Below are 15,116 nucleotides of genomic sequence, written 5' to 3'. Positions count from 1 at the left end.
GAGAGAAACCACACACACACACAGGGTCAACAGGCATCACTCAACAAAAAACTGAGAATTTACTTTGTGAATTACAGTGAATGGCATCTCATTGTGTGGCCCTGTCTTACCTGTTCCCCCAAAAATGTGCATGTCGACCTGCTCCAGCAGACACATGAGGAAGGTATTGACCTGAGGTAGAAGCCCAAAAAGGAAAATGACGGGGAAACACAAGGCAAACACTGAGGGGGAAGAAAGAGACAGAGAGGGAGAAAGGGCTTGAATGAGTTGGTTGGTCGCAACACGATACAAAATACATAACAGCACACAGCTAGAAGTTGCTAACACTGACTGACCTATGAGCACGTCCCTGGCACAGAGCAGGAAGTGAGCGGAGAAGAAGGTGACGCCGTAGAGTGAGAAGGGCTGCAGGTGGCCTGAGCGCCCTGCCAAGTCTAACACCCAGATGAGAGCACAGCACAGGCAGAAGTAGACGGGCCGACTGTACACGATGACCCAGTTATGGCCCTGACGGGTTAGACCAGACAGTCATCAGGTTGTGCCATCAAAACAAGAATCAACGATAGATAGGTTACCAACTTGATAATGACCAAGACAGATGTTTGAATGGCATCATCCACTTACATGCATTGGGGAGGCTGCATCTGGTTGAACACTCTGAGGAAGGAGAGAGTCATTTCAAGCGTTAACACATTAGTTTACTTCAAGTTAACACTGGTCTATTACGGTTCAACAAACGTGTTGGCAGTTGATTTTTTACTGTATTACTGTTTTAATAAAAAGGGAATATAGGAATTGAATAGAACTTTATTGAATCCTTATGTTGTGTACCTTCAGTAGTGAGTACTGACAGCTGGCGATGACCAGGCAGAACTGRAAGACCCAGATGTCCCTGAAGAAGCCCTGCAAGAGGAGCAGGAACCCCAGGAAGGCCACCATGCTGGCCAGCACCACAGCAAACACATTCTCCCCTACACCACGGTTCCTACAGGACAGACACAATGGAGGTCATTTACTGTCCAGGGTTGCAAAATTCCAGTAACGTTACAAAAAATGCCCAGGTTTTCCAGAAAATGCTATATTTGTGGAGAAAGCAGTAACCCTAACACTGTCACTCCACAGTATATAAAAGAACCTATTAACGAAACATTGGCTTCCTCCTCAGTACAGTGACAAACATTGGATCATATTACCACTGCAATAAACTAGCTAGCTGCTGTGTCTCACCTGTCCAGTAGCGCCAGCAGGGCCAGGCGGTCGTAGCGTACCCTCAGCCACTTCCCTGGCAGCACCCAGAAACGGTAGTACTGTTTGGGCTTGGCCTTCTCCTCGATCATCAGCGTGTTCTCGTGGGACTCATGCAGAGACTCATGGTCCAGGTCAAACTGGAGATAGAGGGGGATTCAAGTCAAACATCATGCGTATTAAAACATTTTAAATAAACTAAAGCCACATTTACAGGAATATGCAAGAAATGTCCAGAGGGTTAATTTTGTCTGAAACACATGATTTTGATTTGATTGATAAGGATCCCCATTAGCCGACGCCAGCAGCAAGTCCTACTGGGGTCCGACATAACAAAAAAAAAAACATTAGTCAAAATACTTTACAATTTACATACATTTACATGTAGTGTGTGAGCGCAGCTATCAGTTACACATACATGTCAGTACATACACACAAGTAGGTCACCCAGGGGAGAAGCGTTCTGCCGTGAGGTTTTGCTTWACTTTTTTAAAACCAGGTTTGCTGTTCACATGCACTATATAAGATGGAAGGGAGTTCTCTGCACTCCTGGCTCTGTATAATACGGTGCGTTTCTTTARATTTGTTCTGGACCTGGGGACTGTGAAAAGGTGGGGTAAGTGTGTGTGTGTCAGTGCTGTGTAGAAGTTGACTAGGCAAACAATTTGGAATTTCCAACACATTGTTTCTTATAAAAACAAGAAGTGACGCAGTCAGTCTTTCCTCAACTCTTAGCCAAGAGAGACTGGCATGCATAGTATTAATATTAGCCCTCTAATTACGATGAAGAGCAAGACGTCCCGCTCTGTTCTGGGCCAGCTAAAGCTTAACTAGGTCTTTCTTTGCAGCACTTGACCACATGACTGTACAATAATCAAGCTAAGATAAAACTAGAGCCTGCAGGACTTGCTTTGTGGAGTGTGGTGTCAAAAAAGCAGAGCATCTCTTTATTACAGACAGACCTCTCCCCATCTTTACAACCATTGAATCTATATGTTTTAAACATGACAGTTTACAATCTAAGGTAACAGCAAGTCATTTATTCTACTCAACTTGTTCAACAGCCACACCATTCATTACCAGAGTCAACTGAGGTCTAGAACTTAGGGAATGATTTGTACCAAATACAATGCTCTTAGTTTTAGACATGTTCAGGACCAGTTTACTACTAGCCACCCATTCCAAAACAGACTTTGTTAAGGGTTTCAGTGATTGCATTAGCTGTGGTTGCTGATGCGTATTTGTTTGAAACATCAGCATACATGAACACACATGCTTTTTTTATTGACAGAGGCAGGTCATTGGCAAAAATTGAAAAAAGGGCCTAGAAAGCTGCCCTGTGGTACACCACACTTTACATGTTTGACATTTGAGAAGCTTCCATTAAAGAAAGCCCTTTGAGTTATATTAGATAGATGGCTCTGAATCCACGATATGGCAGAGGTTGAAAAGCCATAACACATACGTTTTCAACAACAGTCAATAAAATCAAAGGCGGCACTGAAATCTAAGAGTACAGCTCCCACAATCTTATTATCAATTTCTTTCAACAATCATCAGTCATTTGTGTCAGTGGAGGACATGTTGAGTGCCCTTCTCTATAAGCATGATGAAAGTCTGTTGTTATTTTGTTTTTACAGAGAAGTAGCATTGTATTTGGTCAAACACAATTTTCCCCAACAGTGTACTAAGAGCCTTGCAGCAAGCTGATAGGTCTGCTGTTAGAACCAGTAAGGGCCGCTTTACCACTCTTGGGAAGCGGAATGACTTTGGCTTCCCTCCAGGCCTGAGGACAAATACTTTCCTCTAGGCTCAGATTAAAGATATGACAGACAGGAGTGGCTATAGAGTCAGCTACCATCCTCAGTAGCTTTCCATCTAAGTTGTCAATGCCAGGAGGTTTGTCATTATTGATCGATAATCATTTTCCCACCTCTCCCACACTACCTTGACAAAATTCAAAAACTTACAATGCTTCTTTCATTATTATTATTATTATTTTTTTTATACATGAGTATGATGGCTCACTGTTCGTTGTTGGCATTTCCTGCCTAAGTTTGCCCACTTTGCCAATGACGTAATAATTAAAATAATTCGCAACATCAAAATGGTTGTGTGATGAATAAGCCATCTGATTCGATGAAAGATGGAGTTGAATTTGTCTTACTGCCCATAATTTCATTTAAAGTACTCCAAAGTTGTTTTCTATTATTGATCTTGGCTTCATAATACAGTTTCTTCTTCTTTTTGTTGAGTTAAGTCACATTTGTCAATTTGCAGTAAGTCAGCCAGTCAGATGTGCAGCCAGACTTATTAGCCACTCCTTTTGCCCCATCTCTTTCAGCCATACAGTTTTTCAATTCCTCATCAATCCATGGAGCCTTAACAGTTCTAACAGTCAGTTTCTTAACAGGTGCATGATTATCAATAACTGGAAGAAGCAATGTCATAAATTCATCAAGTACAATGTCTTGATGCTCCTTATTAATCACATCAGACCAAAAAATATTTTTTACATCAKCCACATAAGAGTCACAGCAAAATATTTTGTATGATCTCATACACACTATTTTAGGCCGAGCTGTTGGAACTTTGGCTTTCCTGGATATAGCCACTATATTGTGATCACTGTATCCAATGCGTACGGATACAGCTTCGGAACAAATCTGTTAAAACAGGAATTTGAATGGTGTTTCCTCTCACCTCTGGCATCTCTGACATCTCCAGGGGCACCCTGCGTACCTGCATGCCCTGCAGAACCACGGGCCTAGGCTGGAGCATGGTAAGCACCGGGGCCCCCTCCTGGACATCAGTGGAAGTGAAGCTGGAGGATTGGGACTGTCGTTCCCGCTCCCTGAGAGAAGAAGAGGGAGGGGCCCAGACACATCAAAATCAGTTTCAGGCAAAGAGCCTAAAGCGCATCAGAGAGAGACACTTACGCCACTGGGTCCTCATAACCGCCTCCAGCAGGTCCAAACGTGTACGATCTCTTCACTCCTGGAAAAACACCAGCACAGCGACAACAATGAATGGAGAGCATCGACTACATCGTAAACTAGGACAGAATCATTTGCTATGCAAATTTAAATACATGAATGCCTCAGTAAAGCCCACGAACAATGGGGCTTATTTCTCGCTCTCTTCAGGCTAGGTTAATTAAAATGAGAGAGGGCCCCCCCCCCCCCCAAGGTTCAAAAGCGAGCCTCAGCCTAGCATCCCCACACACTCACCACCCTCGTCATAAAAGTAGTGCACAGCCCCCTCTGTGGTGTCGTCGAAGGTAGAGGCCTCGTGGACCCCCCCGCGGGGCAGCAGTAGTGAGGTGGCGAACTGTAAGGCAGAGGGCAGGGTCCGGGTCCGTGAGTGTGAGGAGGTACGGGCACGCTGGAGGTCCTGGAGACTACAGGAAGACAGGAGCTGGGCTTTACGGAGCATGTACATACGGAGGTGACTGGCATAAGAGATACAGTTGAAGTCAGAAGTTTACATTCACTTAGGTTGGAGTAATTAAAACTTGTTTTTCAACCACTCCACAAATTTCTTGTTAACAAACTATAGTTTTGGCAAGTCGGTTAAGACATCTACTWTGCGCATGACAAGTCATTTTTCCAACAATTGTTTACAGACAGATAATTCACTGTATCACAATTCCAGTGGGACAGAAGTTAACATACACTAAGTTGACTGTTCCTTCAAACAGCTTGGAAAACTCCAGAAAATTATGTCATGGCTTGAGAAGCTTCTGATAGGCTAATTGACATCATTTGAGTCAATTGGAGGTGTACCTGTGGATGTATTTCAAGGCCCACCTTCAAACTCAGTGCCTCTTTGCTTGACATCATGGGAAAATCAAACCAAATCATCCAAGACCTCAGAAAAAAAATTGTAGACCTCCACAAGTCTGGTTCATCCTTGGGAGCAATTTCCAAACACCTGAAGGTATCACGTTCATCTGTACAAACAATAGTACGCAGGTATAAACACCATGGGACCACGTAGCTGTCATATTGCTCAGTTCTGTCTCCTAGGGATGAATGTACTTTGGTGCGAAAAGTGCAAATCAATCCCAGAAGAGCAAAGGACCTAGATCCACAGTAAAACGAGACCTATATCGATGTAACCTGAAAGGCCGCTCAGCAAGGAAGAAGCCACTGCTCCAAAACCGCCATAAAAAAGCCAGACTACGGTTTGCAACTGCACATGGGGACAAAGATCATACTTTTTGGAGAAATGTCCTCTGGTCTGATGAAACAAAAATATAACTGTTTGGCCATAATGACCATCATTATGTTTGGAGGAAAAAGGGGGAGGCTTGCAAGCCAAAGAACACCATCCCAACTGTGAAGCACAGGGGTGGCAGCATCATGTTGTGGAGGTGCTTTGCTGCAGGAGGGACTGGTGCACTTCACAAAGTAGATGGCATCATGAGGGAGGATAAATTATGTGGATATATTGAAGCAACATCTCAAGACATCAGTCAGGAAATTAAAACTTGGTCGCAAATGGGTCTTCCAAATGGACAATGACCCCAAGCATACTTCCAAAGTTGTGGCAAAATGGCTTAAGGACAACAAAGTCAAGGTATTGGAATGGCCATCACAAAGCCCTGACCTCAATCCTATAGAAAATATGTGGGCAGAACTGAAAAAGCGTGTGCGAGCAAGGAGGCCTACAAACCTGACTCAGTTACACCAGCTCTGTCAGGAGGAATGGGCCAAAATTCACCCAACTTATTGTGGGAAGCTTGTGGAAGGCTACCTGAAACTTTTGACCCACGTTAAACAACTGAAAGGCAATGCTACCAAATACTAATTGAGTCTATGTAAACTTCTGACCCACTGGGAATGTGATGAAAGAAACAAAAGCTGAAATCATTTTTGTACTATTATTCTGACATTTCACATTCTTAAAATAAAGTGGTGATCCTAACTGACCTAAGACAGGGAATTTTTACTAGGATTAAATGTCAGGAATTGTGAAAAACTGAGTTTAAATGTATTTGGCTAAGGTGTATGTAAACTTCCGACTTCAACTGTGTAGCAAGCATGCTGGTGTGGAAGTGTTTGACTGGACCAACCTGGGTGGGGAGCCCATGGTAGAGGGGGGTGGTGTGGGGTTGCTCCCCGCGTTGTGTCGCCTGCGGATGGCCTGGGTCCTCTTCACACTGCTCACCGAGTCCCGCTTGCCCCCCTCCTCTGGGGCCAGAGCTGGGGCAGCAGATATTCACATTAGTACAAGGACGTTCATTTCAGATATTGAATTCTAGAAATACCTGACCCTGATTAATGGAGTAAATATAGCAAACAATCCAAATTTCAATGAAACAGTTACACATTTCAGAGCTTTCCATCTTGAATGGGAATGTTTAAAAGTAGGGTTTGCTGATCTAGAATCAGTTTAGCCTTTTAGATTATAATGAAATGGACATGGGCGATCTGATCCTAGATCAGCACACGTTATGAATAAAGGCCCAGAGTTAGAGAGAATAGTATGTCTCACCTCCCCCCACAGCTCCCTCCTCCACCAGTTCCCCTGCCCTCCAGCCCGTCTGGTTGCCAGCCCAGGAGCCTCCCAGAGAGTCCAGGCGATGGTGGTGAGTTCCAGGGAAGCCGTCTGTATGGCTAGTCCGGGCCTCCAGGTCTGACTTGGAGACGGTGAGGGTTCGGGGAGCGGGGGTGGAGGAGGTCAGCATGGTGGAGGGTAGGGCCACAGTGTTAGTGTGGCCCCCACCGGCCCCGTCCATACTGAGCACCCTGGCGTGAGTCTTAGCACTAGCCGTGCTAGCTGACCTCTGAGCCCTTTGGGAGTGGGATGGGCCAGCCGTCTCAGACAACTCTCCTTCCCTGGGGTTGGGCAGCTGGGTGGAGGAGGGGGGCGGGTTCGTAATGCCAGCGTTAGCGAGGTCAGGGGAGTAGCAGGAGGTAGAGGAGCTCGAATCGTCATCGTCGTCGTCAGAGCTGTAGCGTCTCTGGGAGCCCAGACTTGAGCCGGCGCTCATGTCACTGCCGTCGTCCTCGTCACTGGAGTCCTCAAACAGGCTCTCGCTGTAGGCCTTAGCCCCCAGCCGGCTGCGCACTGGGATGTAGTCTCTGTGCTGCCCGTGGTGCCGCCTGTAGGAGCTGCAGTCAAAGCTGCTGCTTCCCGCTCCACCTCGCTTACGAGGGGCTTTCCTGCGGCCAGGCCGGTGGCCCACACTACTGCCACCGGTCCGCAGCAGCTTCAAGTCTTTGGGGCGCACCACCTGCTGGGCCTGCAGAGAGGACTGCTCAGAGTGCAGGAATGGGGTGGAGGAGACGGGCAACGCAGGCTCAGAACACACTAGACCCAGGGCCAGCCCTGACGGCACCGAGCTGGCCTGCCTCGGAGGGGGGAGGGGGGGAACCCTCCTGTCCAGATCACAGGCCTCGGAGTGCCCACTACTGGAGGGAGATGAGTCCTGGAGGGAGGGGGGCTGTGCAATATCTGAGGGGACATGTGGCAAATCTTCCCCTTCCACTAGTGTCCTATCAAGCTCCTGGCCCAGAGAGCACTCTTTGGCGGGGGAGCGCAGCAGTTCGCTGTCCGACAGGTCGTCAGTATCACTTCCCCCCTGCAGCACTAGCTCCTCTGCTGGCTCTAGGGTACTGGTGCCCGGGGCTGGGGCAGAGGTCGGTGTCCCTGCGTCTATGTTCCGTGGCAGGCTGAGTGAAGGGCTCTCCAGCTGGGTGGAGTCAGTCTTCTCACTGCGGTAGCTGCTGACGGTGCTGAGGGTCTCGCGGTCCGTGGCTGCCCCGCCCCCACTGAAGCAGCTGTCTGTGGAGCCAGCGGCCATGGCCACCCCACTGCGGCTGCCTGGGTGCTCTGTTCCTGGGGCGAAGGCCACGGGGTCAAGGCCCAGCCCCAACAGGTTCTCACTCAGCTCCTCACTCAGACTGCTCTTTATGAGAGGGCTGATGGGAGTGTCCCCCAGGCTCCCCGACTCAGCAGAGGGGCCCAGAGGGGAGTAGGCCCCCATCACGATCACATCCTCATCAGGACTCTGCTGGGACAGCTGCTCCAGCATCCCCTCAATCTCTTCCAACTGGCCCTTCTCTCCTCCGTCTTCCTGACTGGAAGGGGAGGGGGGGATGGAGATGCACTCCCCAGGTTGTAAGCTACCAAATCCCCCTGACATCCCTGCTCCCACTCCCCTTAGACCCGGGAACTCTCCTCCTAGAGCAGCAGCCAAGCAGGACTGGACCATGTTGGCAACATTGGCAACATCTGAAAGAAGTGAAAATCCAAACTAAGTACACACGACAAAGCAAAGACCAACATAGCTAACGTGTTTTGCGTAAATAAATGTTATATCACCATTTTGCACATGGACAAAAGATTCTAGGTCTATTTCCAGTGTAACGCTATGCTTACGGATCGGGTCCTGGGAGCTGTGGCGGAGAATCTCCCGGTGTGCTGAAGTGACAATCAAGTTGTTGCTGCCTTGCTCTCGCATCAGATCCTTGATATCTGAGAAGAGAAGAAGCAGTCCCTAAATTACACTGTTGCCCATGTTGGATAAAAACAAAAACACAGCAACTCTTAGTCAGATCTACTTTACCAACCACAACACTGCGGTTAGAGTGGAGTTAGATTAATGCTATACCCTTGGAGCCTCCACTGTCTTCAAGCTGAGGCAAAAACTCCTGAGGGGAAACAACAAAAACATTTGTTGGATTAAGATTGAATATCACAGGAATATAGATCATTTGTATGGGATTAAACAACCCAATCATTTCATGTTCCTGTGCAGTGTGCAGTTTGTTGCGTGGAACTATGTTAAAAGAGTATGTATGTGGGCCTCCCGGGTGGCGCAGTGGTCTAGGGCACTGCATCGCAGTGCTAGCTGCGCCACCAGAGTCTCTGGGTTCGCGCCCAGGCTCTGTCGCAGCCGGCCGCGACCGGGAGGTCCGTGGGGTGACGCACAATTGGCATAGCGTCGTCCGGGTTAGGGAGGGTTTGGCCGGTAGGGATATCCTTGTCTCATCACGCTCCAGCGACTCCTGTGGCGGGCCGGGCGCAGTGCGCGCTAACCAAGGGGGCCAGGTACACGGTGTTTCCTCCGACACATTGGTGCGGCTGGCTTCCGGGTTGGAGGCGCGTTGTGTTAAGAAGCAGTGCGGCTTGGTTGGGTTGTGCTTCGGAGGACGCATGGCTTTCGACCTTCGTCTCTCCCGAGCCCGTACGGGAGTTGTAGCGATGAGACAAGATAGTAATTACTAGCGATTGGATACCACGAAAATTGGGGAGAAAATGGGATAAAATTTAAAAAATATTTAAAAAAATAAAAAAATTTAAAAAAAGAGTATGTATGTGTGCGGTGTAAATGCAAGGCAGTCCTCACCGACACCTGGTTGAGTCCAAACAGAGAGTGCTGGGAGCTGCAGCGAACTGGAGGTGTTGAGTTGACCTTCCTGAACACAGTCATCTCCACACCAACATTGCTGTCCCTGAGAGGGGAACATAGCAACATGAGAAAACACAACACTAAAATCTGCCCACAATCATGTGAAATAACAGCCCTCAAAGCATCAACACAAATGAGCCTCTCCCCTCGATGTACATAGAATGACATCTTGTTTTGACATGATTTAACAAAAAAAGGATTCCATTAGGATTTGGAAATCTCCGCCAGTACCCGTGCTGATTCCCGTCGTGGCCTCCGGACCCATCATCCCCCTCTTCTAGCCGTGGGGCGTCGGTTATGAGCGAGGCCTGCCTCTTCTCCACTATCTCCCCCAGGTCGAACATGGCATGGAGGCGAAAGTTCACTGCCTTTATGGCTGTGAAGAAGGCTGCCACCACAGCACAGTACACACCTGCCACGACCAGGCTGGGGGGGARAGACTGGACGGAAGGACAAGAGAGGGGAGGGGAGAAGAAAGATTGAGTCCAGAGCTGGGAATAAAAGTAGGCTAGCCCATGATGAGGGTAGTGAAACAACACCTTGTTCTCAATACCAGTAAAAGAACAAATGGTTCACCTAGTTAAGCAGGCACATGGACAAATTGGGCATCATATTACAGACAAGGAAGGACCACTCTTCAAAGATGACGGACATGACAGCTTGAGAGGACATAACATGTCTGGTTTACAGGTAACACGCGTCACTAGAGCAAATATTAACACGTTTGACCACAAAAGCTTAAACATGAAAGTAAGAGAAGTAATGCTGTTTTGAATAGGGAGGGGAAAATGGTACGGTCTGTTCCACTTTATTACCAACATCATCCTTTTCTCCTGTCCTATGATAAAAACCAGTTTGACCTGAATAGTGGCTGTTACGGCACTACTAAATGTGTATGTAAAAAGTGCCTGACGAACATGACACCCAGTCTAAATGAATTTTTCCACCCTTTTTATCTACAGAAATCATAAATTGTCCCCTCACCATGTAGAGTAGGAAAGGGAAGGCCAGGAGAAAGATCCAGAGGTACAGGTGGAAGCAGTTGGAGAACGTGCTCTGATGGGGGTCCACATACCAGCCTCCTGTGAGCGAAGCCCATACCCCCTGCCGCAGTATCTGAAGAGCTTGGGAACCCATTGTCCCCCTCAGAGCAGCCAACCCAGGGTTGCAAGGTTTCCTCTAAGGCTGGAGCTCCAGACGGTCCAGTTGTAGCCACCCGTTCACGTATCTACAACGGCACTTCCATTGAGGATGAAAAGTTAATGAGTCAATTGAAGACAGTCCTCTTCACTTTCTGGTGTATAGTCCTTAGTGTATCTCAAGGGAGGCTGTGCATGTTCGTGCTCCAGACTGGGCTGCTTTGCTGTGCAGTTCTTGCTAAAAAGTAATCCTTGCTTTATCTGGAGAATTACTTTTTGGCACACTGGTGGTGACCCACTGACTAAATAACATTCATCTGGAAGAAAAATCACAAMTGCTTTGGTTGGTCTCTTCACACATTTCCAGCATTTTGAGTCACACTTCAATAAATTAAGAGTAGGTCCTGATAACATCCTTCAGAGGAAGACGCCGTGCACCGCTCTAATGTCACAGGCAATCATAATAACGCTCCTACTCAGAGATGGAGCCGTAACTAGGTTGGACTCATTTCTTTAGATATGTATTTGGAGTCCTCAACCTCATGAGACCGGAAGCTTTACGAATCCTGAGAAATGATCAGAATAAACATCTGCAATGATACTCCATAGATATATATGTATACTGCTACCCTAAAGTATCTGAATCAGCCAATGCAGAAAGCTAGCTAGCTACCCATTAGCCATTCGGGAGCTTAGTTCATAACCCAACTAACTAGGAATTATATTTTTCATGACCCCTTGGTAGCTATAACGTTAGCGTCAAGGCCAACCTACTGACTGATAGACACAATATAACGTATTTTACTGTTATCTAAGTTAGCTAGCATAAACCATTGTACTGTTATCTAAGTTAGCTGGCTAGGTAATGCTAGCTAGCAGCTGCCTACATGTTATTTTAGCTATCAACAATTTCCTCCAGACGTTATTTGCCAACCAATGCACGCCACCAACAAACATAGCAAGATACCTAGCTGATTTGTCAACTGAAAACACTTAACATTAGATACATGCTAACGTTAGCTATAACCAAATAGTTAGCAGTTAGCTATATGCCAACCATTGCTACTTAGCTAGGTAACCTTAGTTGTGCTTCCAAAACAAGACATCAACATGTAATTTCGAGATAATACTTATAAACAAATGCATTATAATGTGTCGGAATAAACAGAATGGCTAACATAGAGATTTGGCAGCAATTACATCATGAACGTTCGATTAGCATGCTAGTTAGGCCACATCAAAATAAAACAGCTAAATTAGCTATCAGAATTGAGACGGAGTGTTTGGCTAGATAGAAAACTTCGTAACCTCTCGTGATAACTATATAGTATTAAATGGTTTATCGACGACTCCCTTAGGTAAATCAACGCTGCTCAGCTGTGCCGCTTCTCTTCCGTGTAAAGCAGTAACGTCGTTAGCTAGCTAAAGAATCTCGTATTTTTCCTTACCACTGCGGGTTGTTAGCTAGTACATTTGGCTAGCTTACCACAGTTGGCTATCATTGTTTTCAGGTGATGGTGGTCTTTCTTCTTTGGAAAGACACAGTAGATATCTACTTTTTGTTTAAGACAAACTGTCAGTTTGTACAGATTTGCGTCATTGCCCTTATCATGTGTTCGCTAGCTGGCTAGCTAGCGTTAAAAAGCTCCTATTCGTTAGCTCGCTAGCTGCTACAATCATTCACACGGGAAACAAAAACCCACACAGGAAGAGAATGACATTCCAGAGTGTCATTTTGGTCGTGTTGCATTAGTCATTCTTCTTCTAATATGTAGCTAGCTATAATTCCACAACAACTTTTACAATTGGTGAACAGAAAGCAAAGCCTCAAAATAAAAAAAAGACAGCAAAGAAACTGATTGCTATGACAATCAGTACCGCATGATAATCGAAGATTGTTTGCCAGATGCTGATACATGATCATGCCACTCTGCATCTTTATAAAAGCGCTTCCAAAAGGTTTCCACACATTTCTTTTTACAGTTTTTGTTATTATACAGTTTTACCCTTGAATATTTGTACAGGTCTAGGAGTAAAATGTTATTGCCATTTTATTCTCACATTACTGGGCACATGGGGAAATTCATTCTGATCTGAAATTCACAAAACAATAAAAGTCAGTCTTTCTAGTCCTAGGTCTGGGATTTCTGAGACTACTGTTCTTTGGCCATAAGTTTAGCTTTGTTCGATTTCAGTGCAGCCTTAGATGTTATTGATCATAATTTGTTATTGAAAAAACACACTTATTATGACTTTACATCACCTGCCATCACATGGTTGGAGAAGTACTTATCCAATAGAACCCAGAGAGTGTTCTTCAATGGAAGCTTCTCCAACATCAGATATGTACAGTGCGGTATCCCTCAGGGCAGTTGCCTTGGGCCGTTACACTTCTGTATTTTACAAATGATTTGCCATCTGTCTTACAAAAAGCTAAAATGACTATGTATGCTAATGATGGCACACTCTACACAACAGCACCTACAGTCAGTGACCTCACTGAAACTCTTGGTAAGGAGTTACAGTCAGTGTCAGAATGGGTAACTAACAATAAACTGGTCTGAAATACATCTAAAACCAAAAGCATTGTATTTTGTTCAAAGCATTCTCTTTGACCTAAACCTCAACTGGAGTTGTGCATAAAGGATGTGACCATTGAACAAGTTGAAGAAACTGAACTCCTAAGAGTAACACTGGATGGTCAGTTATCATGGTCAAGTCATATTGAGAAAGTTGTTGTGAAGATGTAGAGAGGTATGCATGTTATAAAATATGTTTTGTGCTTTTGACACAAAGATCAACTGTACTAGTTGTTCAGGCTCTGATCTTGTCCCATCTTGATGACTGTCTGGTAATATGGTCAGGTGCAGCAAAGAAAGACCTAGCAAAGCTGCAGCCGGCTCAAAACAGAGCAGCACGCCTTTCCCTTAACTGCACACACAGAACTAACATCAACAACATGCAAAAAGCAAGTTTAGCTTTAAAAAACAGATTAAAAAAACATATTGTATCACAGCGCCTCTCCTCTTCTAAAGATCTGTTTAAACTGTATAAGAATATGTGTATATGTGTTTATCTGTATAAGAATACAGATAATTCAGGAGATAAGAATACAGAGTACCAGGAGACCTATAGGATACTAAGAATATATATAAGAATATGAATATGTACAGTGCCTTCAGAAATAATTCATACCCCTTGACTTATTCCACAAAAAGTGTGTTACAGCCTATTAAATATTAATTTTTTCATCCATCTACACACAATACCCCATAATGACAAAGTGTTGTTGTTGTTTTATACATTTGTTTTATACATATGTGCAAATACAGAAATATTTAATTTACATAAGTATTCACACCCCTGAGTCAATACTTTGTAGAAGCACTTTGGCATTGACTAAAGCTGTGAGTCTAAATGGGTAAGTCTCTACGAGCTTTCCACACCTGTATTGTGAAACATTTCCCCATTATTCTTTTCACAATTCATTAAGCTCTGTCAAGTTGGTTGTTGATCATTTGCAAGCCTTGCCATAGATTTTCAAGCGGATTTAAGTCAAAACTGTAACTAGGCCAATCAGGAACATTCAATGTCATCTTGGCAAGCAACTCTTGCTTGCCAATATTTGGCCTTGTGTTTTAGGTTATTGTATGTAGTTCTGTCTTTGAGCTGTTCTTGTCTATTGATGTTCTGTGTTAATTCATTCTGTATTATGCTTAATGTTTTGTGTGGACCCCCAGGAAGAGCAGCTACTGCTTTTGCAACAGCTAATGGGGATCCTAATAAAATACCAAATACTTGTTGAAAGGTGAATTTGTCTCCCAGTTTCTGTTGGAAATCAGTGCCTGTGCTTACCTCTATTCCGTTTCCTTATATAAAAAAAAATAACTCCCTTGTCTTTGCCAATGACAAGCATACCCATAACATGATGCAGCCACCACCATGCTTGAAAATATGAAGAGTGAAACTCTGTGATGTGTTGTATTGGATTTGTCCCAAACATAGTGCTTTGTATTCAGGACAAACAAATGTATTAGCCACATTTTTAGCAGTTTTACTTTAGTGTCTCATTCCAAACAGGAAGCATGTTTTGGAATATTTTTATTTGTTATCTCCATAGACAAACATTGGCAGTAGAATGGCCTTACTGAAGAGCTCAGTGACTTTCAACGTGGCACCATCATAGGATGCCACCTTTCCAACAAGCCAGTTCGTTAAATTTCTGCCCTGCTAGAGCTGCCCAGGTTAACTGTAAGTGCTGTTATTGTGAAGTGGAAACGTCTAGGAGCAACGACGGCTGACAATGCCAT

The 15,116-nt window shown here is 45.1% G+C and overlaps 1 protein-coding gene across 4 annotated transcripts in view; it reads right to left on the bottom strand.

Annotated features, from left to right (window-relative positions):
* Positions 1-12,596, bottom strand: part of LOC111950084 (pecanex-like protein 3) — a 28,115-nt gene extending 15,519 nt beyond the window's left edge. Inside the window, exons 1-16 of one of the 4 annotated variants that reach the window (XM_023967431.2) lie at positions 12,293-12,596; positions 10,652-10,895; positions 9,899-10,107; positions 9,605-9,710; positions 8,867-8,906; positions 8,578-8,730; positions 6,745-8,487; positions 6,323-6,452; positions 4,476-4,645; positions 4,185-4,242; positions 3,949-4,099; positions 1,228-1,385; positions 832-985; positions 625-657; positions 336-507; positions 111-221 (exon numbers count right to left, since the gene is read on the bottom strand). In XM_023967431.2, the coding sequence (XP_023823199.1) occupies positions 111-221; positions 336-507; positions 625-657; positions 832-985; positions 1,228-1,385; positions 3,949-4,099; positions 4,185-4,242; positions 4,476-4,645; positions 6,323-6,452; positions 6,745-8,487; positions 8,578-8,730; positions 8,867-8,906; positions 9,605-9,710; positions 9,899-10,107; positions 10,652-10,804 (3,541 nt within the window). In that variant the 5' untranslated portion in view covers positions 10,805-10,895; positions 12,293-12,596. Of the gene's footprint in view, positions 1-110; positions 222-335; positions 508-624; positions 658-831; positions 986-1,227; positions 1,386-3,948; positions 4,100-4,184; positions 4,243-4,475; positions 4,646-6,322; positions 6,453-6,744; positions 8,488-8,577; positions 8,731-8,866; positions 8,907-9,604; positions 9,711-9,898; positions 10,108-10,651 lie in introns of all 4 variants that reach the window. The other 3 variants (XM_023967430.2, XM_023967429.2, XM_023967432.2) reach the window with 3 other exon arrangements.
* Between the last annotated feature and the right edge of the window lie 2,520 nt (positions 12,597-15,116).

Source organism: Salvelinus sp. IW2-2015, linkage group LG23, assembly GCF_002910315.2.
Source record: "Salvelinus sp. IW2-2015 linkage group LG23, ASM291031v2, whole genome shotgun sequence".
Lineage (NCBI taxonomy): Eukaryota > Metazoa > Chordata > Actinopteri > Salmoniformes > Salmonidae > Salvelinus > Salvelinus sp. IW2-2015.
This window is presented reverse-complemented; position numbering and strand designations above follow the sequence as displayed.